At 43.7% G+C, this 22,428-nt stretch overlaps 5 protein-coding genes across 5 annotated transcripts; 3 read left to right on the top strand and 2 right to left on the bottom strand.

The window, feature by feature from the left end:
- Positions 1 to 5,049: 5,049 nt before the first annotated feature.
- MELLADRAFT_124141 (uncharacterized protein) lies at positions 5,050 to 6,156 on the bottom strand (the record flags this gene model as incomplete). Its single annotated transcript, XM_007411055.1, has 6 exons — positions 5,050 to 5,068; positions 5,131 to 5,157; positions 5,227 to 5,623; positions 5,698 to 5,857; positions 5,929 to 5,965; positions 6,029 to 6,156. 6 exons carry the CDS (start codon positions 6,154 to 6,156, stop codon positions 5,050 to 5,052), a joined length of 768 nt encoding a protein of 255 aa, XP_007411117.1.
- Positions 6,157 to 7,488: 1,332 nt separating this feature from the next.
- MELLADRAFT_116787 (uncharacterized protein) lies at positions 7,489 to 9,554 on the bottom strand (the record flags this gene model as incomplete). Its single annotated transcript, XM_007411054.1, has 5 exons — positions 7,489 to 8,306; positions 8,377 to 8,672; positions 8,737 to 8,830; positions 8,895 to 9,132; positions 9,202 to 9,554. 5 exons carry the CDS (start codon positions 9,552 to 9,554, stop codon positions 7,893 to 7,895), a joined length of 1,395 nt encoding a protein of 464 aa, XP_007411116.1.
- A 222-nt stretch (positions 9,555 to 9,776) lies between these two features.
- On the top strand, positions 9,777 to 15,700 carry MELLADRAFT_116786 (uncharacterized protein; the record flags this gene model as incomplete). The annotated part of the gene is made up of 18 exons (XM_007411070.1): positions 9,777 to 9,828; positions 9,921 to 10,117; positions 10,194 to 11,312; positions 11,412 to 11,604; positions 11,661 to 11,763; positions 11,847 to 11,938; positions 12,034 to 12,170; positions 12,232 to 12,343; positions 12,419 to 12,536; positions 12,608 to 12,803; positions 12,881 to 13,054; positions 13,131 to 13,330; positions 13,398 to 13,567; positions 13,649 to 13,860; positions 13,912 to 14,161; positions 14,244 to 14,377; positions 14,442 to 14,792; positions 14,863 to 15,700. 18 exons carry the CDS (start codon positions 9,777 to 9,779, stop codon positions 15,382 to 15,384), a joined length of 4,332 nt encoding a protein of 1,443 aa, XP_007411132.1.
- A 1,024-nt stretch (positions 15,701 to 16,724) lies between these two features.
- Positions 16,725 to 18,700, top strand: MELLADRAFT_48766 (uncharacterized protein; the record flags this gene model as incomplete). The annotated part of the gene is made up of 7 exons (XM_007411071.1): positions 16,725 to 16,868; positions 16,978 to 17,195; positions 17,276 to 17,374; positions 17,441 to 17,542; positions 17,607 to 17,852; positions 17,935 to 18,158; positions 18,227 to 18,700. 6 exons carry the CDS (start codon positions 17,010 to 17,012, stop codon positions 18,408 to 18,410), a joined length of 1,041 nt encoding a protein of 346 aa, XP_007411133.1.
- A 505-nt stretch (positions 18,701 to 19,205) lies between these two features.
- Positions 19,206 to 22,072, top strand: MELLADRAFT_72112 (uncharacterized protein; the record flags this gene model as incomplete). The annotated part of the gene is made up of 8 exons (XM_007411072.1): positions 19,206 to 19,373; positions 19,466 to 19,714; positions 19,780 to 19,941; positions 20,021 to 20,347; positions 20,411 to 20,723; positions 20,791 to 21,244; positions 21,312 to 21,608; positions 21,680 to 22,072. The coding sequence occupies 8 exons, from the start codon at positions 19,358 to 19,360 to the stop codon at positions 21,806 to 21,808; spliced, it is 1,947 nt and encodes a 648-aa protein (XP_007411134.1).
- Between the last annotated feature and the right edge of the window lie 356 nt (positions 22,073 to 22,428).

The following is a 22,428-nucleotide window of genomic DNA, read 5'->3' as shown; positions in this document are numbered from 1 at the left end:
ACTGAAAAGGTATATTTGCTTCTCATACATATATCAATGATCTGCCAAAAGATTCAATCACACACTGATTTGTCCTAAGTATCTGGGTAAAAACACATTGACCATGTTGGAAGATCTATGACTTAAACTTCAGGTTTCTCTACGTGCCTGCTGAGAAGTAAAGGGAACCATCTTATCACAGAAAAACAGATGATATCTTTGTCAATTCTTGACTCATCCTGATAGTACTACATAATTTCTGTATAATGATGTTGGGTTAGAAGTTGAATTAACTTAGTGCCTCAAGAGAAGGAGTACTAGCACAAGAAAATTAAAAGAGAAATGGGCAGTCATCACACATCTAAATAGCAAAAAAGGTAGGAGCTCCTGCATGACCCTTTCCTGCTCCTCAATATTCTCATTTCAGTTCTTGGTTGGGTCTTGCCAATTGTTGTGTGATTTTCATGATTCTCAACTTTTTGTAAGTTAAGACCTTTTTCAATCATTTAAAAGAAAAGTTTGATTTATAAACTTCCATTGATCTCTGGGCTTATTGTTTGCATAACTTTCATACTTCAATTTCATTGTGATTTTGATTGATTTTATTTTGAAAAGAATCCCTGTGTGTTTAGCCAAAGCAGACACAACTATCATGGGATAAATGCCTGTCTGTGCTCTCTTGTTTCCAATATGAGTAAAGTTGCTTTTCAATTGTACCAAGAATCACCAGCAAGTATGCTGTAGCCAGCTTGGCTATGAGCTTTTTAGTATAAAAGGGATTCTTGTTTCCTCTTGATAAAGGTCAAAAATGATCCCCTCTACCCTTTCTCCCAACCCATCACATCTTGGGTCCCATTTATTGACCTGCCCTTATTTTTGATTTTGATTTTCCAAAACACCATCTTTCTGTTTAACTTATGTAATAACAATTCCTTGATATCATCAACAGCATGCATTGTCACCATGTCAGCAGGAACAATTCTTCCTCTTACCAACATTACACCATTGATCATCACCAAGTGTTTGACTATGAATACTCACTATAACACAACTCATTACCTAATCAATCTGTTTGTAACTCTATGATTTTGCAATTCATCATCAATTTTTTCCTAAAGTGAGAGTATAATTTCATCTGATATTAGATCCAGATAAACAATAAAAAAAGGGAATGTTGAGCTAGGTGCAGGCATGGTGATTTCAAACTCTGTTGGGGCAGGCATGACAACCTTTTCCCTAGTGGATAAAAGATGTAGCATATTTAGGCAGTGTTGGCTTAGCAGCAAGTTTGAGAAATCACATTCTCCTTGAGCGCTTTTCTATACATACATCTAGAGAAGCAATTTTTCAAACAATGTGAGATTGGATATTTTGTGAAAAATTATGAAAGAAATGGTCACAAGTTGTTCAATTTGAATGCAATTAAGGACAGCCAAGAAATTTTCATCCTTTTCCTGTTTCAATTTTCCACCATAAGTTCATCATCATGATTAACTTTTCTGATTCCAACTCTGATACCTGATTGACTTCATTTTGACCTACAATAAATCTTCCCACAACCATCATTAAAGCTGGAAAAGAGTTTATATCCTTGATATCCACTGAGAATAAGTCTGATAAAATATTGAGGCTCTGAGGAAATGAATATACAAAAGAAATCCTTGAAGGCAGCAATGATCTTTTTGAGAGCTATGTCAAATGGGTCAGCTTGCCTTTGAGCGCTTGTCAAAAGCTCTGAGAGGCAAGCTTCTTCTCCATTATAAAAGAAATGTTTCCATCAAAGAAAAAGTGATGATTTTATTGGTCATTGTTGGACGATCTGGCACCCACCAACTTGCTGGCAAACAGTTTCAGCAATCCAGAAGTAACATTACCAAAAGCACTTGAAATCAAAAAAATGTCTGCAAGGTAATAGTGTCACTTGAAACAATCTATAATAGCCGGTCTCAAACCAAACCCGGTTGCCAAAAAACCTGGGACACCCAGTTGCTTTTTTGCTGGTAACTTTGTGTATCAATTTGACATTTTTCTCACCTCACAGCCAAAAAAATAACCAGGTGTACCGGGTTTTTTGGCAACCAGGTTTGGTTTGAGACCCGCTATTGTATCTCTGTTTTTCATTGATTCAGATTGTAAATTGGATTAATTATGTATGTAAGAAGGGCACTTGTCAAAATTTTGACTTTTTCCTTCTTCATCTCTCAATACCTCCTGGGCCTTTGACTGCAACTCATGCCATTTCTTTTCTCTTCACTCTAGCTTCTTTTTTTGATATCACCTCTTCTTGTCCTCCCTTCAAACCCAACTCATCTCTTTTCTTTTCAACACTTCTTCTATACTGTTTTGATATCACCTCTTCCTACTTTGACTTCTACTTCTTTGACTTTGCTTTCTACTTCTTTTATTGAGCCTTCTTCTTTTTGTTTCCTACATCTTTGAGCAAGATTCAAATGGTTAAAAAAGAGGATAAAGCTCAAAATCCTCAAAAAAATCTAGGCTGGACCAACACAAAGTCTTGAGTCCTTCTTGATAGGTCATTACAACAAACAAGCTCAAGAAGATTTTGTCTTACCTTGTGAATTATAGGATCTCAACTTGATGTGTCAGGACAATGAATATGACTATGGTAGCACTTGAGCTTTGAGTCAAGCTACTACAAAATCTTGTTCTTTCAGTAAAAAGCCGGCTCCATGTGGCAGACCAAACATAAAGGACAGGCTTACAAGTTCTTTGAGAAATTCAGTTGAGTTGCTCAAGACTCAAGCTTCTCAAGCAATTGAACACAAGACATTACAATCTAAAAGTGTTGCTGCTCATAATGCTGCAAAGGAGCAAATCTTAATAAATGCATGTTGATTGGATCAAGAGTCTGTCTCCTTCAGACACACAGCTTTTGCTCCTCATGACAAGACTATGGCAATTTTCAAGGAAGACTGGAGAAGTCATTTTGACGACTTGGCTTCTGCAACTGAAGCCATCCTCATGTTCAAACAGGAGGACAAGTGTCACACCTTTATCAATGCCAATCTGGACTTGCAATGGAGTTGGTTCACCATCTCCCTTGAGTATAGTGTGGTAACTGACCAAGAATGATAGTTGTATTTTATAACATCAAATACAAATTTTATTCAAAGACACAAATGTTCTTTGAATCACTTTAAAGTATTCTTATACTTTTGTTCTACATTTCAATCTTATATTTTTACTTCACATGACTACAATATACATAAATATGTTCTACATGCTTATAGACCTTATAAACTACAAAATGGCCTACTGCTTTCAAATGCTTTGTCCAAATGACATACAACATGATTTTAGCCTACTTTTGATTTCACACCTTTTTCCAAATAAAAAAAAATGTCCACGGCCTGCTTCATAATGAGATAGAAATCCATAGATTTTATTTGATTGTACATTTTCAGGCTTGGTAGCCAGGATGAGCAACATAAGCAGCCCACATATCCATTGCAATTCCATCTCAATTGTTGGTGGCTTGTGTTTGAAGACCAGCAGATGCCACTTGGTAAGCATGAACTTGTTGATTTGGCCATTGCTAAGCCCCTTCTCCATCATTATCATAAAGAAATCAGCCCCTCCATTCCTCACTATAATATTATGTAATGTACACATTGCAATAACTAATTTAGCTTGCATTTCAGTTAAGACCAAGTGAATATTTGAAAGAATCTCATATCTCTTCTTGATTATCCCAAAGATGTGTTCAATCAAATTTCTCAAACTCAAATGACTTAGATTGAACAGTTCTTTATAATCCCAGGGCCCAGGGGCCCATTCTTGCAGATGATCTCTAACCCCAAAGTAAGGAGTTAGAAATATGGTATTATTTGTATATCCAGCATCAACAAGGTAGAAAAGGTGTGATATAAAAGAACATTAAATATTGGGATATAAATATAATAAAAGGCAGGTATGTCACATACCTGCTAGGACCACAAATCTACCTTGCTGCCAAGCCACCTCCAATACTCTGGCATTGGTAGCAGAACCTTTGAAACAAGAAAGAACAAAGGTGAATATTGAATAGAATGAACACCCAGCCAGTTCTTGAAAATCCCTTTTGATTATGGTTAGTCCACAATCACTTTTCTAAACAATAGCCCCAATGTGGGTGCCATCAATGGCACCTATACACTCCTTGAACCAAGGATATTGCTTGTAATTCAATGCATTCCAAGGTGGACAAGGTGTTGAGGAACCAGGCTGATGGATGAATCAAAATGTGCTCTGATGCATCTGCCGCAATGTTCGAAGTAGCAGCTTGCCGTCTCTTTCAAATGTTGGAATTGCAACCTCTCAGGAACGTGCTCTTGTGACAGACCTCATGGAATCAAACCAGACTTCCTTCAAACACTTCTTTAGCATACTCATGACCTTTGATTCAAGAGGTACAGTAGGGAATGTTGGGGGCTAGTTCCGCAGCCAGCAGTGCCCAACCTGCAATGCTGTTCTCAATCTCCTGTTGGAAGGCTTTCTCATTACTGTCTGACTCAAAACAAATTCTCAGTTCAAATTGTGGGAATAGAATCCAAGCTATCATGATTGTTGACTGTCCAATCTACAAAGAATCAGTTTAGTTTTGAGGTACCAAACAATTATTGTTGAACACCACTGGGTACTTCTCAACTCACAATTAATTGCAAGTTTGCACTTTTACTGTTGTTTGTGGTCAAATAATGCATTATTTAATGCACTGTATGATCATAATTGCTGGAAACCAAATGGGGCCTTAATAAAAATGGGAGACTCCTGACAAGGTATGATTTTTGACAATGCATTTTGAGCCAGTGTATCTCCCTTGAGAAAAGGATTGAACAAAGTCAAGCCACTCCAATATGAACTAATTCTACGTGTGTTTTTTTGGCATTTTTTCTGTTTTCCCATGGGTTGAGCTTTCTCCTCACAAGCTCTATAGTACCAAAAGTATGTAGCTGACATATTTTGAAGGAACAGAAAGATAAGGACTGGTAGAGTGTGACAGAAGGAAAAATAAAACTCATGCTTCACCAAACTGCAATTTTGGTTTTTGGTTTCCTACTCCGATGAACATCAATCCTTCACAATAATCCTACATGGTACAATCTCACTTCAGTAATCAGGGATCAGAGTCATGAGCAATGAGATACGTACACTGCATGATCAATTGTCTGAACACCCCTATAGCCCAAAGGTTCAGTTTTATGTCTTAAAATCTTATAGACAGATGTTTCTAATTGAAGTACCCACTTGTACCACATGGGGCTCCTAGTCCACACCACTTCCTTATTCTTGAACTTCATTTTGAGAAAAGCATTCAAGTGCCTTCCAGCCCATTGATTGGCTTCCCACGCCTCTTTACGAGTGATTGTGTGCCCATTGCTTGTGACATATATTTTGTTGTTGGGATGATAAGTTTCCAATGGCTCCAATTTGGCAATCTCGTCTTGACTCATCGCCCCAACGTACCCCACAAAATCAGTATGTTCAATATACTCAACCAAAGCATCTAGTCTACCTTCTTCGTAGTATTTTTCTGAGGGAAACACTTCCCCCTTTCTCAATTCTAAGGTGGCTCGGTTCAGTATTGGGAATCTCATCCACAAGAGATAATCTTTCATTCCGCTGGGCAAAGTCCAGGGGTAGCCTATTGTGATGAACGATCAACAATTAGTGCAATTCAGCAATGTTCAACCTTACTTTGTAGGACAAGATGCTCACTATTGACCGCTATCTGACTCATTCTTTTATCACCAAAACTCGCCGCGCAAAGGTATCTGGGCTCTTCACCTTCGTAATCATCCAACCAATCAAGTCTGCTAAGTATGTTACGAGCAACCTCTTCTGGGCCTGTCTTTTCCTTGTACGCAAGGTATATTCTCTACATATAGAGTTTTTTTCACTTCCTTCATATAAGTCATCTCTCGATAGTCTATTTCTATTTATACTTACGTTATCTTTTGCTGATCTTGGGTTCACGTCTGCAAGTCTGGAAGAAGACAAAGCACAGTCATGACACAAGGTTGTTGACGAATCAATACCGGCCACTTACCCCTGCAGCACTTTTGATAGACAGCCAGGTTCAAATTCTCGGGGCCATGGTATAAACGTTGGGTCCGCAATGACAGAAGCAAGGATGAACATCAAAATCAATTGGAATCCCAAACATGATATTGCCATCTTGGCCTGACTTCGAATTTAGCTATCAAAATTCGCGAAAGAGAGATGCGCTGAAGGAATTCTAGATGCAATCAGGAGGGTCAAGCTGGAATACGTTACAAGGTAAGGAACAAAGCAAGAGAAGCTGCTGGGAGAGTGAGGACGGATTGGCACTTCCACCAAAGAACCGGTCTTTTCATACATTTCAAGATATGCTCGAATATCAATATTGCTGCTACATATCGCCAGGTTTTGCATAGAAGGCTGAGCAAGAGCCGTCGGGAACGGTTCGGGAAGCATAGAGGTGATCCCATCCATCTCTTGCTGGTCTCATCTTCAGTGAATCAAGTTTTGAATACTTCGTTAAGTCTAGGTGCGCTTCAAAGTTCAACATGATGTTCGCGTCTCGCCGATTCAACATTTACTCATTTTTGGCCACTTCCTCAACTCCAATTCAAAACGCGTTTGGACATGGATAAACAATCATGTACATTGCCGTCAGAGTGTAATCAATTGCGGGACGGCACTTGCAAAAATGCCACATTACACATAATCAAACCTCAAGAACACGTTGATTCACCCAGCTCTACCCAGCTGCGTATAGATCATGGCCATCCGCTTGGTCGCCGACATTTGACGCACAAGAATACATATATTTTCCAAACACGAATTTAGCCGATCATTTGCTCGTCATATACCCGCTGCATGATGGACAACAACTAAGACTTGTGAAGGATATCAACGCCATCAAACCAGACACTTTTCTAGACCTTACAGAGGTCCGCTGATAATTCGGAATCTCCGAATAGAGACTTGTTAACGTCCGAAATCTCCGCAATAGGGAATTCAAAACATACCCGAACTGCGAGAGATATACTCTCCCGGAGAGGTAATTGAATGGAGGTAAGTGAATAACTGTGAATAAACTTAAGAAAGTCCCTTTGAGCGGCCCTGCGCCCCGCCCTCGCAGTTTCAGGAGAGGCACGGATGCCACCCGGGTGTAGGACTGGACGGAACCTCAGAGCTCGTCTTGCAATTATTTTCGCGGCTCCATCAAGGATGGATTCAAAGTTGTACGCTTTGCTGAACTTGAGAAAAATTCACGACATGAAGCTGGTCGATGTCCAACTGCTCTTCACATACCGGGTAAAATTGAGGCCTGTGGAAAAAAGTGATGGCCTAGAGAACTCAAGGCATCTTAGAACTGTGTTGAATACATTCTCATAAAGAAGTAATGGTTTTGCTTGTGTCATGTTGTTCTATAGAATCAAGACAAAGTCTGAGACGGTTGGTGGGAAGGCACCGGGACGGAAGCTTGGAGCCCATCCTACATATGAACATTTTCTCGGTTCTATCAAAGATAAATCTGAAGTTGTGTTTAAACGCCTTGAGCAAGTCGAAGAGATATCAAGTGACATAAGACCTCCGCTATATTGAGATACGTCCGTTTTCCACAATTATCCGTTCCAAACCCATAGAGGACCGACATTCTACGTTCTTTGGAGTGTATGGGCAATACATTTTAGTTAGTACTTTACTGGGGCTCCGGGTTCTTCGTACCTGGCAATCACCACACAATCGCCACGAGAACAGTTATCGAGACAAGAAGTCTCCAGATGAGATTACACATGTTTTGAATATTGTGTTTCTCTCCCAATTTGCATTACAATGGTGCTCATCTTCCGACATGATTCATGATATACACAGCCCGTGGAAGACTCACAGTTTGGTCAACTTTACATGCTTACTGATATTTTTTATGACATTGGAAAAACTTCCCATATGATGACCGACCCACCCTTGTCGGCAGCAGCCAGAAGTGCTCGGTTTCCTACAGTGTCAAGCATACCGAGGCCTTCGAGATGCGATTTGTGTGCATGTGACTTTTGGCTGTCCCGGATTGGGGCGAATGACAGTACACCACCTCGAATTTCTTCGCTGGTCTTGAGTTTGAGTAATCCAAGTGGTGGTAGCTTCCCTCCTTGTAGCGCTGGATGTGGAGACCCATACATCCATATCTTGCCTCCTGCACTAATTGTGGCCATCACTTTCCCATCCGAACGCAACTTCACATCAAAGCGACACGGACTTCGAGTCGTATAGACAGTAGGTTTGAAGTCGTATTTCAGAAGTGCATGTTCTTCCTTACCACTCGTGCATTCAAGAGTGGTCTAGATACCCATGTAGTAGGTCAATTATCGAACCCCAGACTCGAACGCGTCCTTTTCAAACGCGGCTTACGTTATTAGATCGAACATATGTGACTTCAATGTCATAACGGACGATTTTATGATCTGCACCCACACTCCACGCGGTGGCAGCGCACGAATGATCCAAGTTGGCGCCAATGCACATGGAGAAAATGGGTTCATCGTGCCCACGGAACGAGGCGACTCTTTGCCACACCCCCTGACCGATATCATTGTTGGCGTCATGGTGGCTGAAAAGTGCAACAGCGCCGCTTTCATAGCCAACGAGCAATAATGTTGCTTTGCGAAATCCGTCGGGTCTGCATAGCGAAACAGACATCACCGCACCTACACAACCCCGAGATCAATTTCAGGAACGTCACATATAGTCTGAGAATCGGAAAGACCTTACCCATCTCATGTATTGCGCCTTCATCACCGACGCCCCGATATATCCTGTGGATCTGCGGCGCCTCAACGTGAGTCCGCACAGCGAAAATATCCACCTAAGACAAGGGAAGGTATCAGAGAGCTGGCGACGACGTATTGGCGACAAATGCTCCGACGCACAAATTTCTCATCGACTGAACTAGGAGCTGCCAAGATGCAGGTCCATTTGGAATGCGGTAAAGCATCACAAGTGAGCAATGCGGCCTTGCAGAAACTGGTGGTATTGGTAGGGCTATCGGCTACAATATCTACATCAGGCGATGGATGGTCGGCAGTAGGTCGGAATGCAGCTCGATTGAGTGATAAAGCCGGCTGAGCTGGTACCCGGGAAAGTACAAAACGATGGTCTCGACCTTGACTATCGAACGAAGAGTTGCATGAACATGTATTTGAGCTGATTATCCTAGATGAATCAACAAGCACTCACGAGACAATGTAAAGATAATTCACATCCTCCTCTCGCAATGTTGAAGCGTCTTGAGATTCCACCACCCCTTCGGCCCACAGACAGCCACCAAATTTTGAAGAATCAGGATGCGGCTTCCATAGTACTTCGGCGCGTTTAGATTCTAAGCTCCAGAGCACAACAAAACCGAGCTCATCTGTCGTAAGAAGCTGTAAGAGCTTGTGATTAGGCGTTCCGAGGCAAGGTCGATGAATGAAGGCTATATGGGTGATTGAGTGACTGATGGCGGGTGCATTAGGCGATGAATGGACGGCATGGTGGAATGGTCTAAACGTATAGAGTGGCTCAGGAGGAGGTCGACCGGTGGTGGTCATCGTAATATCTCCTTGCCATTTGATAAATAAAGCTCTTTGAAGAGAATCATCGACTTTCAGACAAGTCTCACTCAAAACTTGAGCAGTAAAGAAACGCCCCGAGATCCGAGATTATAATTACCCGGGATATCCCATAATACACCTCGAGTGGATTCGAGTCGAGAACCCGAAACATATTCCACTCAGAATCTTGTTGAGTGGTTCGACGCTCCAGCGACCACGATGGCATCGAAGCTCATCAACATCAAACAAGGTGACCGGGTAGCTGTTGCTGGTCAGTTTTATCTTCTCTCATTTATTTTTTGACTGAAAACTGATTACACCTCAACTTGGCCTGCTATGTTCCGATCGAACTCTGTCCGTTAGCTGGAGAAGGAACCGCAGCTTATGTCGGCACAACGGAATTCTCAAACGGCGTATGGATAGGCATAGTTCTTGACGAGCCAAATGGCAAAAATGACGGATCGGTGAATGGAAAGAGATACTTCATGTGTAAATCCGGATGTGGTGTGTTTGTGCGTCCAAGTCAAGTGACATTGGTCACCGGATCGAAATCGACAACGGTGAGTCCATGGAACCTCATAAACCCTCCATGACCTGCAATGAGCTTTTCTGATTGACCCGCCATTAAATCCTCAGCGTCCGATATCTAGTTCTAAACCACCACAGACTCCTCAAGCCGCCATCCGTTCTATTGGTAACGCAAACCCTTCTACTTCAACTCGACCAGGACTCCAACCTGCAAAGCCTACTCACCTAACTGCATCACAAGCACCACGATCCGGCAGACTCTCGAATGTAATTTCACCCAACCCTACTCAATCTTCCCCAAACGCGCGCGGTGTCAGCATATCATCCAGGTCTCCTTTGGTCAAAACAGCCTCAGCAAGAACATCTTCGCTGAACGTCAATCGTACATCCACCCTGAGCGCTCTTTCGAAGTATCCTCAATCGGGTCCATCAAGTCCACTATTATCCCGTGTTAATAGCAGCTCAACCGCCTCGAGCAAAGCTGGTATCACTGGCACCACAATGAAGACCACTACGTCCGTCTCAACACCAATCGCTACGAGGAGACAATCTTCTGGAGTTAGTGCAAGCACCAGACGGGCAGTACCATCCTCAGCGAAGCAATCGTCTTTTAAGCTTGATCCTCCTATAAAACCACCCCCATCAATTACCACGTCCCGAGTTACCAGTCAAGCATTGTCGCGCGTGACTTCTCATGAGACCTCCACTTCCTTATTCGAAGAAGATCCTTTGGATGCCGTTGACAGTGACGATGATAACAATGTTGATGATGAAAATTATGGCAGTATTGATGATCCTGATGCAACACCAAGCAAGAAAAATAGGAAGCCAAGGATAGAACAGCCCTCAAGCTCTGAATTGATCACTGCACCTGATCTGGATGTCTCCCCAGTCTTAGCAACCACCATCCCGAATTTGAGCGTTATCGAAGACCATTTCTCACTCAACTCAACTCGATCTCCGAAAGAGAACAGGACACCTTCGAGGCCTCTACCTGATAGCACTCACAGTGGTTCACCCTATCCTAACACGGTTTCTTCTCGGACATACGAAGAGCTCATGACAAAATACAAGTTGATGGAATCACGTAGAAATGAGGATCGCGATAAGATTAGGGAGCTTGAAAAAGTAAAAGAAGACACTGAAGATTGGAACAACGTAGTAAAACCCAAGCTTCAAGCAAAATTAAATGAATGTACGGAGGAAATCAAGGCATTGAAGAAATTAGTATGTGTCATATTGGGTCCCCTGTGATGCCAGCTAGAGGACTTCGTCTTAACTCTACACAATTACTAACTTCCGTGGTCTGAACACCATGATTTGTAGAATAAAGAATTGGAAGCCTCTCAGCAGGAGGCTGAAAATCGCCTGGCAGATTTTTCGGATGAAGTCGAGTTAGCTACTTTGGATAAAGAGATGGCAGAGGAACGATTAGACCAAACCGAGGTCTTGATGGTGACCATGAAGGAGGAACTCGAAAATTTGAAGGTCGAGCTGAGTGCCCTGAAAGAAATCCAGGGTATGTATCTGATATTCTATCGTGCGTCGTCAAAGTTGACATGTTGTTCCTCGTAGACCGCATCGAGAACGGCGATACCAACGATTCTGATCAGACATCGACCCTCAAGATGATCCAACTGGAAAAGCAGAATAATCGCTTGAAAGAGGCATTAGCTCGGTCAGTTCACACGTTCATTACTCGATAACTTTTCGAGTTGTTGTTGATCATAGCCAACTGATCCAGCCATCAATGTGGGATAGGATGCGCGATTTGTCTCACGAAGCTGACTTGGCGAGTCGTAAAAAGATCTCCGATCTAGAGCAAGAACTCGATCTGTCTGCTGAGCTCCAAGGTAAACACTTTTGCTCTTTGACGACAGTGAGATTTCGTTCATGGGCTTTTCGTTGTATCTCATGTAACTCTGACTCCTCCGGGATGGTGTGATAGGCGAATATAGTGTCCTCATGAACGAGCTCTCAATTGCTGAAGCACAAATTGAAGAGCTGAAGCAACAACTGGACGATTCCATGGGTGCTGAAGACATGCTGGAACAACTGACTGAGCGAAACTTGACTCTCAATGAAGTACGTGATCTTGTCACATAGTTTTCTGTTCCAAGGCCCTGACACATCAATTCGGATTCAGAAAATCGACGATATGAAGATGATCATCGAAGATTTGGAAGCTCTGAAAGAGCTAGCAGACGAGCTGGAAGAGAATCATGTCGAAACAGAAAAACAAATGCAAGAAGAAATCGGTAAATTCTTTCTTTGCAATTGGTCATGTCGAACTTCTCGAACTTCTAACACTCTGTTATCTTGACTCTGGCCAGATTTCAAGGATTTACAGCTCCGTGACCAAAGGAAACGAAACGAGTCATTGGAAGAATCTGTAGCCGATTACGAAAATACGATTCTGCAATTCCGTGAATTGGTCCTGAGCTTACAGACGTCAGTATCAATTACTGCAGTGAACAGAACACCTCTTTGCTTTATTTTGACAGTACTGTGCTGCTACGCAGAGATTTGGAAGCTATGCGCGAGCGTCAGCAAATTCAACAGGATGAATCGCAGACACTGGCCAGTCAAACGCAAGCAATGTTAAACCTGAATATGAAATTACAGAACTCGAGTATCAAAGGACAAGTGAAGGCCATTGATTTGGAACTTCGAAAGCTGGAATCCACACAGGCGGTGCTACAATGTACTATCATGAAGGTATATTGTTCAAAACCCTTTATATGAACATGAATCGATTACTAAAACGCACGTATGATTCATTGCAACGTCCTCAGCCGTATCTGTTACCTGCTTACTTCGAAGCTGATCACGACTCCGTGGAGTCACTCATGTTTTTCACTAGGCTAGCTGCCAAAGCTGAGCTCGTGTCTTCTGTGATCGAGAACACAAATAACATCAGCGAAAGTTTGACCACTTCTGTGACCGAAATCGTGGTGATTGCATGCGAAGTAGGCAACAAATTAAATCACTTGGTTTCATCCGTGCTTGATTTAGATTACTTATGTCATTATTGTTCCGATACAGACCCGATCCAAGCTTGTGCGGCTCTCAGCTCTTGCAAGTCGGTTTGCAGCCTTCATGAAATTTTGTCCACCAGAAAGTTTCATCAAAATGGGTGGTGTTTATCAAGAATTGATGTCGGTGGAGAAGAAGATGGATATATTTATTGATGCTTGCAGGAAAGAGGAACTCAAGGAAGCTGAAGTATCACGCGAGGTTGAAAGGTGGGTCTCCATCGCGCCTTTGTTCTCAGCAAACTTCCTGTTGTTGATCTGATCCATTCTTTTTCAGGTTCATACCGCAGATGAGACATCTCGCAGAGTTGTATCTGTCTGATACAGAATATGATGTCGCTGAACTGCAGTGCGGCGATATTCAAACACTAGACGTGGATCTCGATTCCATTTTAGCTTGCATCGGCTTCACTAAGCAGACGATCGCGACCATTGAAAAGGATGGCCGTATGTTCCTCTCCTTCTTTGTGGTCACTGTGTTGTATATTCTCCTCTCTGACACTATTTTACACTGCACCCTCATTTCAGAGACCGACGTTGATGACTACCTATCAGACATCCTTTTCCGTCCCCTACAAAACCTCATTCATCAAGCTCGTACTGCTAAGGTCATTTCGAAGAAACTGCTGCGACGTTTGCAAGATCTGATGAAGCAGTCATCTTCGCTGAACCCTAACCACTCCAATGCCATGGCAGTGTTGAAAGACAACACATATGACCTTGCAAACGTATCTTCGCGAGTGAGTCGAGACCTTCGCTGGATCTTCATTGACATGTGGCATTGCAATTAGTCGAAATCTGACGAAAAGTTTGCATATTTTCAGCTTGCGGATCTCGTGGGGCGCTATTGCTCAGGTCTTAGGTCTTCGAAAGAGACCTTCTCATTGGAGACATATAACGACATCATTCAAGAAGCTACGGGCGACGTTGTCAAACATACCAGTAGACCTCTGGAAGAATTTTTCACGCTGTTAAGTCATCTTGCACGCGATTTAGGCATTACTCTTGGAGTTGCTCAAGATCCAGATCACGTGGCCAAGAGTAAGTCTAGTCGATTCAATTCCTACGCTCCAAGCTTTTGACCCTTACTGTCGCCATGCCGGGCTACTTGTCACCTATTTAGACTTTTTCGAGCATCCTTGGATTGCCCGGGTGAGCGAGATGAGGTCTTCAGCGGCAATCAATGTGGATGCAGAGTTGAAAGTATCTAAACTCAATGAGGAAATCAGAGAGCTTGTGAAAGATGCACGCGCAAAGGTTAGTGATGATTCTTTTGAAATGAAGTCACATAGTCGATTAATCTGACCCCATCGACCGTCAGGATCATACACTACAAGAAAGCCAGGTAAAGATTCAGATCATGGAAAAACGTATGGAAGCTGTCAAGAAGCAGGCCGAAGCGATGACTGAACTTGAGTCCAGTCTCAAGACGGCTCTAACGCGGTCAAAGGAATATGAAGATCTCAGTGATTCACTTCGTACTGAGAATGAAAAGATGGCCGAAGAAACTAAACAGTTGAAAGTCAAAGCTGCGGCAGCTGGTGTCGACGCCAACAAAGCCGCCACTCAAAGTTCCGTCAATAGCCCTAAGAATCAAGGTGGGCTTTTATCAGGTCAGGACTTTTATGTACCTTATGAAGGTAACTTGGAGACAACTCAGCTAGTAGAGCAAGTAAGCCATGTCACATTAATCCTCGTGCTTCTCATCCTACCACAAGGCTGACTTGATATTTTTTGCTTAGATCGAATCCTTGCGAGGGGCAACGAGGTTTTTGCGTGCCGAAAACTTTTATCTAAAGTCGCAGGGCCTCCTCAAGCAGCTCAACACTTTGCCATCTTACAGCGTTCTTCCCCCGGCATTCCCGCCGGTTCTTGAAGGCGACTCGGATCCAGGTTCGACCGAGCCAAAATCTGATGCCGACCCGAGTTCACCATTTGACTCGAATTATCGACCCAATATGACCCGAGCCGAACAACTCAGGAAGATGACATCCGAATCTAAGCGACTCTACAAAGAAGCTCTCACGATTTCAGCTCATCCGAGAGTCGTCGATCTGACCCAAGTCAAACGGCGCAATGTAACAACTGCGAACCTCGAGACTTCGGGTGAAGATTCACAATCTGAATCGCGTCCGAAGACAGGGAGAGTTTGGCAACTGAAAGAACGTTTACCTCAAGTTCAATTTGACCGTCGGAAGGAAGAAGTGGAGCGACTGAGAAAGAAGATCGAAGCATTCAAAGAAAGGACACGTGAACTTTGCTGAAGACACTCGCGAGCAAGTTTGATCAGTTTTTTTCGATTTTCTCAAGTATGCAAGTCGGACATATAAATTATCGTATTTCATCGTCGTTCCCTTCGTCTTTCTTTGGCCGTCTGGCAATTAACCCTATTGTTTCTTTAGTTTGGGAGCCTCAGTCTCAATCAACTGTGCTATATGTTGTTTTTAAAGCATATGATGTAATTTTGAATCTTTCCTTGGGTTTGGTCGCCATTCGGCATAAACAGCAGGTGACATGACGGTCCAGATTTGGGGCGTGTTCCGTAGGTTTTATAGAATATATTTCAGTTTTGCCAATGTCAACAAAGTGAGTACCCAAGCCACCGTCATCATTGCACATAAGCAGTCGAAGTTGAGATGTAAAGTGCCTAGAAAATGCCTCAGGCACGGCTAAGGAATGTTTGCTTCTTAGTGTGCTAGCGCAAAGATGGAGTGTCAATATCGGCGTGCTGATGTGATATATTACGCAACAGTGGGTCCGACTCCAGGCTGACAATTGTTTTAGTTGGCCATGACATTAAACTATCTCAATCTGTAAAAGTTCAAATGTGAATCAACTGTTTGGCTGAGAGCCCCAACACATTGGGCCGCGATGATCGCGTGAACAAAAAACCAAGGCTTGAGACAACCTTGAGGAAGTCTCACAAGACAGCCGAAAGCTGCAGAGGACTTCTGAATGTTTGTTTCATAAATGCCGGACGCATCCCTCCTCCTACCTCCCACCAAGCCATCAACAAGCAGTTCGCGTGACCAGCAAGCATATCTCTGATCAAGTGTTGTGGAGTCGCCAGCAGAATTTTGGAAGACATGGAAATAATTTGCTTATTGAGCAAGTAGATGGGGGTAGGGGGTTTGAGAGCACACACCTGGTCGCACACCCTTCTACTTGCATTTGGACAAGTCAAGTCACTGATTTGTGAAAATTACCCTGAAAATGCAGGAGAATTCAGGATGAAACACCGCGCTTTTCATGTCTCAGTCAATTCAATTACCTCACCATCGCGATGCCAATGTACGGAAGGTTTTTGTTCATCGCTCCAAATATGGATGTGCTCTGTCTATATCCAGCGACAACCAAAAACCCTCATATGTCTCGAGCCGAGTTTTAAGGATCGCGCATTTCTCTCGAGTCTGGCGATCGAGATCTCTAAAGCCTGGTATGGCTGATGGGCTCTGATGAGTTTGGTGTGCTCAATACAACTTCAAACCGAAAGCATCATGATTCATGAAGCTACGCACGACAAGCTCCGATGACCGGGTCTAGAGTCCAGAAATACAGCCTGTAACGTACTGTAATGAATGGACCTTTTCACTTGAAATTTTCTAAACTTCACCTTCTTGCCACTCATTCATAGTCATCTCAATCTCATCTTCCCTTCGAGCAAAACCCCAACTTTGGTTCCTCTCAGCTTTCCCTCACAACTGCCGTTTGTTATCTATATCCGATCGGACTTCCACTCATCTCCAAGGTGCGCAGCCCACTCAATTTGACTTTCTTACAAGCTTTCAATTCTACCCCGCGTATGTACAATAAACACGAAGATCCGCTCAGCTAACGATCTCCGATCACGTTATCAGCTTTCGTCGGATCCTTGAATTCATCCTCAATCATGGAAAGCACTACCCCCAATCAATCATCATTGGCCCCCAACTCCCATAACCCAGTCATCGTCGGCAGTCCAGGAAAGAACAACGGAATCCCAGCAGCAGCAGGTTCTACTAGATCGGCTACTGCAATGCAAACTTCTGGTTCTATCGCTGGTACCAGCGTCGGCACTGGTACTTTCGGTGTCAAGGTAAGCGCTTCATTCTGCCTTCCAACTTTTCTCGGTTACTGATTTGTTCAATGCTGACGGTGTGACGTCGTGTTAATCAGACTGGTTTAGCACAAATGTTGAAAGGTGGTGTGATCATGGATGTTGTCGATGCTGAACAAGCCCGAATCGCCGAGGAAGCTGGTGCTTGCGCTGTCATGGTAAGAAGTCATTTTTGCAAACATCATCTTGATGGGAATCTAATCTGGTGTATGTGTGTGATTCAGGCATTGGAACGGGTACCTTCCGATATTCGCCGTGATGGTGGAGTCGCTCGCATGTCAGATCCTCAAATGATCAAAGAGATCATTGATGCTGTCACTATCCCGGTACGCTATGATATCATGCAACTCAACACTTCTCAATCTCATTATAGCTTCTCTGCACGACTAGGTGATGGCAAAAGCTCGAATTGGGCATTTTGTTGAAGCCCAGATCTTGCAAGCGATTGGAGTAGATTACATTGATGAATCCGAAGTCCTCTCACCGGCCGACCCAGATCATCACATCAATAAACATATTTACAAGGTCCCATTCGTTTGTGGCGCCAAGAACTTGGGGGAAGCACTTCGTCGAATCTCAGAAGGCGCTGCCATGATCCGTACCAAGGGTGAAGCTGGTACCGGAAACGTCATCGAAGTAGACTTCCATACATCTATTTGAAACTATCTCGAAAGCTGTTGTTGACTTTGCGACAATATGGCTTGCTTTGTCCTTATAGGCGGTTAGGCACGAGCGGGCTGTTTTAGCTGATATCCGAAAAGCCTCGGTAATGTCTGATGAGGAACTCTACACGTTTGCCAAAGAGCTTTCTGCACCTTATCATCTCTTGAAGGAAGTTGCAAGGACAAAGCGATTACCCGTCGTCAACTTTGCCGCCGGAGGAATCGCTACACCTGCTGATGCGGCACTGATGATGCAATTAGGATGTGACGGTGTCTTTGTGTAAGATACCAGTCTATCTGATACGCATTCAATCATAAAGACTGATATCGTTTCTTTGCACTCCATAGCGGTTCTGGTATCTTCAAATCTGAGAATCCAGCCCTGTTGGCTAAAGCAATTGTTCAGGCTACGACTCATCACAATAATCCTCAGATGCTAGCCGAAATTTCAACAGGCTTAGGCCCGATGATGAAAGGAGAAGGAAACCTTCAAGACCCAAAAGTGGTCAAGATGTCTGCTCGAGGCTACTAGTCCCTTGTTATCATCTCTAGTCCATACATCCAATCTCCATCACCTTGATTCCTCCCAGAGGCTATATCCCCCTTCTCTTACTTTTCTTTGTTAGTAGTCTATGTCTCTCTTTCTCTTTTGTTCATGAGATTGAGGTGAATGGTTCTAGGCCAGCAGTGTTGTAGCATTTCACGTTTTGATCATTCCTCATCAAACTTTTGTGCTGTTCAACCAGCTCATTAAGCACTTGAAATTGCATGTTTATATTCTTTACATTTTTCTACAATTTTCATGAATGGTGTTTGCCAAGGAGTCTTTGTCCCAAAAGTGCTGAGCTGGGTTGTCGAAGAATTCTGCATTCACCACGAGAATAGCCGTCACCTCAGAATCTCTGAGGATGTGATGATTTCAATACGAAAGATCCGAGTGAGCGAGTGCGAAATGTTGTTGAAGCACCAAAACACTGTTGGTGGTTCATGAGCATCACAGTGAGTCGTGAAAGGTCTGTTGTCGGTCGGTGTCATTCGGCACGCTTCGGTACTATCGGTACTCTCGGTACATTTGACTAAAAATGTCAAGACATCACGCTAGTGACACCCTTCAGTCGCTGGAAGGATCCGGAAGATGATCGTGATTTCACAGGTAGAATCACAGTAGCGCGGACTGATGTCCGCAGTCCGGGTACCCTGTGTGTGAGTAAAGCGATACCACATAAGTTCCATCGAACAATCTAGAATAGACCAGAGGCCAATTGATTGTTCTCGAATCCTCAAGCGAAGACCAAAATGATGGTTAACAGGCTAAGTTGTGGGATAAGCCGAGATAGACAGACTAGATATAAACCACTCTCTCTTTTCCCTCCCTGACCACCTCGAGTAACCATTATAGTGAACTCTTATCCATCAAAACTACGTCGCTAAAGATTTTAAAACTTTTTTATTACACCTATATCTCATCACATCTCTAAAATGTCTGCCGGTAAAGGTCTGTCTCTTTGACACCACTCGCATAATTCCAATGTTGCCTACTTTTGTGACTTTTGTACTCACCTACATTCTTTCCCCATCCTCGATCAGCTGTCGGTATCGATCTCGGAACCACATACTCTTGCGTTGGTGTATGGCAAAATGATCGTGTCGAAATCATCGCCAACGATCAAGGAAACCGAACCACACCTTCTTACGTAGCCTTCACTGATTCCGAACGATTGATCGGTGATGCCGCCAAAAACCAAGTGGCAATGAACCCCCACAACACCGTTTTCGATGCCAAGCGTCTGATTGGTCGTAAATTCGCGGATGCGGATGTTCAAGATGATATGAAACGTATGTAACCCTTCTTCCGAATATTTTGCACTACAGCATGCTGACCTAAACCTTGGACATCATAGACTGGCCCTTCAAGGTCATCGACAAGGGTGGCAAGCCTGTCATTTCCATCGAATACCGGGGTGAGACTAAGGAATTCACTCCTGAGGAAGTCTCATCCATGGTTCTCCTCAAGATGAAGGAAACCGCTGAAGCTTATCTTGGAACTACTGTTGCCAATGCAGGTATGTTTTCAAAACATCTCGTTCTCCTTAAGAAATGTTTTCCAATAAACCGATCATTTCGTACCTTCTCACTATCCAGTGGTCACTGTCCCTGCCTACTTCAACGACTCTCAGCGACAAGCCACCAAGGACGCCGGTTTGATCTCGGGCCTCAACATCCTCCGTATCATCAACGAACCTACTGCTGCCGCCATCGCATACGGTCTTGACAAGAAGACCGTTGGTGAGCGTAACGTGCTCATCTTCGATCTCGGAGGTGGTACTTTCGATGTCTCTCTCTTGACCATCGAGGAGGGTATTTTTGAGGTCAAAGCCACTGCTGGTGACACTCACTTGGGTGGTGAAGATTTCGACAACCGTCTTGTTAACCACTTTGTGACTGAGTTCAAACGCAAGAACAAGAAAGGTCCGTCAATCAAATGTTATCTTCTTCTGACCCCCTCCAGTCGTTGATAGTCATCTCCTACAGATCTCTCCGGTAATGCTCGGGCTGTACGACGACTTAGAACTGCTTGCGAACGTGCCAAGCGAACTCTCTCCTCCGCTGCCCAAACGTCTATCGAAATTGACTCTCTCTTCGAGGGTGTTGACTTTTACACATCTCTCACCCGAGCTCGATTCGAGGAACTCTGCCAAGACTTGTTCAGAAAGACCATGGAGCCTGTTGAGAAGGTGTTGAGAGACTCCAAGATTGACAAGGCCAACGTGCATGAGATCGTATTAGTTGGTGGTTCTACCCGTATCCCTCGTGTCCAGAAACTTGTCTCAGACTTCTTCAACGGGTATGTCAATTCTGCTCCTCGACGCCACTCCTTGTATTCTGACTGCGTTTGGCTTTGACCCTTGTAGTAAGGAGCCCAACAAGTCTATCAACCCCGATGAGGCTGTTGCCTACGGTGCCGCTGTCCAGGCTGCTATTCTCTCCGGTGATACTTCCGAGAAGACTCAAGACCTTCTCCTCCTGGATGTTGCACCTCTCTCGCTTGGTATCGAGACTGCCGGTGGTGTTTTCACTCCTCTTATCCCCCGAAACACAACAATTCCCAACAGAAAGTGTGAAGTATTCTCAACCTACTCCGACAACCAAGCTGGTGTCAACATTCAAGTTTTCGAGGGTGAACGTGCTCGTACCAAGGACAACCACCTGTTGGGTAAATTTGAACTCACTGGTATCCCTCCTGCTCCTCGTGGTGTTCCTCAAATCGAAGTCACCTTCGATGTGGATGCCAACGGTATCCTCAACGTTTCTGCTTCCGACAAGACCACTGGTAAATCCAGCCGAATCACCATCACCAATGACAAGGTCCGTACACCAAAGCGCCATTTTCTTCTATCTGCCTTTACTTGTCCTGACATGATTGTCTTTTCAGGGTCGTCTGTCGAAGGAAGACATTGAGCGCATGGTGAGCGACGCTGAGAAGTACAAGTCTGAAGATGAAGCTGCTGCATCAAGAATCCAAGCCAAGAATGGTCTCGAATCCTATGCCTACAACCTCAAGAACTCTGTCGAAGGTGACTTGAAGGACAAATTAGATGCTGGAGACAAAGCCACTCTCGAAAAAGAAATCTCCGAAACAATCAGCTGGTTGGATGGTGCTCAAGAGGCTGCCAAGGAAGAATACGAGGAGCGACAAAAGACTCTCGAAGGTGTTGCTAACCCTATCATGGTATGTTACATCTTTGACTTTATTTTTTGTTTTACTATCGCTCATCATTCTTTTCATCTTTGCTATTGTAGATGAAAGTATACGGTGCTGGTGGCGCCCCTGGTGCTGGCGGTCCTGGCGGTGCTCCTGGTGGTTTCCCTGGTGCTGGTGGCGCTCCCGGTGCTCATGCCGATGAACCTTCTGTGGAGGAAGTTGATTAAGTGCCACGTGTTCATCCCATCAATCCCAAAAAAACCTCGGTTTAAATTTCTCCTTCACTCTGTAGACCAAGTTTTCAAGATACCTTTTACCTCTTGTGTACATTTCACCAATTTTAATGAAAACGAGACCGATTTTTGATGCATCTCTTCGTTTTATGTGCAAGTCTTATTTACCTTTGTGAATTTCTTTTTTATGATGTTTACGATTTTTTTTGAAGAGTTGCGTTCGTAATGAAAGTTCCTTCCACCTCAATGCTTTTTCCCCTCGGAGTATCCTGTGCTTGCTTGGCATGAGTCCTCCCAGAGCACTTTGCCATGGCGAGAGACCCGAACACAGCCGGCATCCCAATAACTTGCCACCAGAAATGCCATTTTGAGTATTATGGGCCTCTGCTTAGATTCATGAGTACTGGTTTTTGGTGACCCAAGTGAGTGCCTGTAATCATGCAGGTACTTCAACTGAGAGTGCCGCATGATTTTGTGTTCTCATACATATGAGGATGAAGTACAAGTGCTCTCTTTGAACTTTGGGTAAGGGCCGTTTTTCTCAACTTCGGCCTTATATCACTCATCCAAATGACCCATCACCAAAGCTAAAGTCACATCCACTTCAAGCCATA

The sequence above is a fragment of the Melampsora larici-populina genome (assembly GCF_000204055.1).
Source record: "Melampsora larici-populina 98AG31 unplaced genomic scaffold MELLAscaffold_23, whole genome shotgun sequence".
NCBI classification, from domain to species: Eukaryota; Fungi; Basidiomycota; class Pucciniomycetes; order Pucciniales; family Melampsoraceae; genus Melampsora; species Melampsora laricis-populina.
The sequence above is the reverse complement of the archived record's forward strand: the minus strand, read 5'-3'. Positions and strand labels throughout refer to the sequence as shown.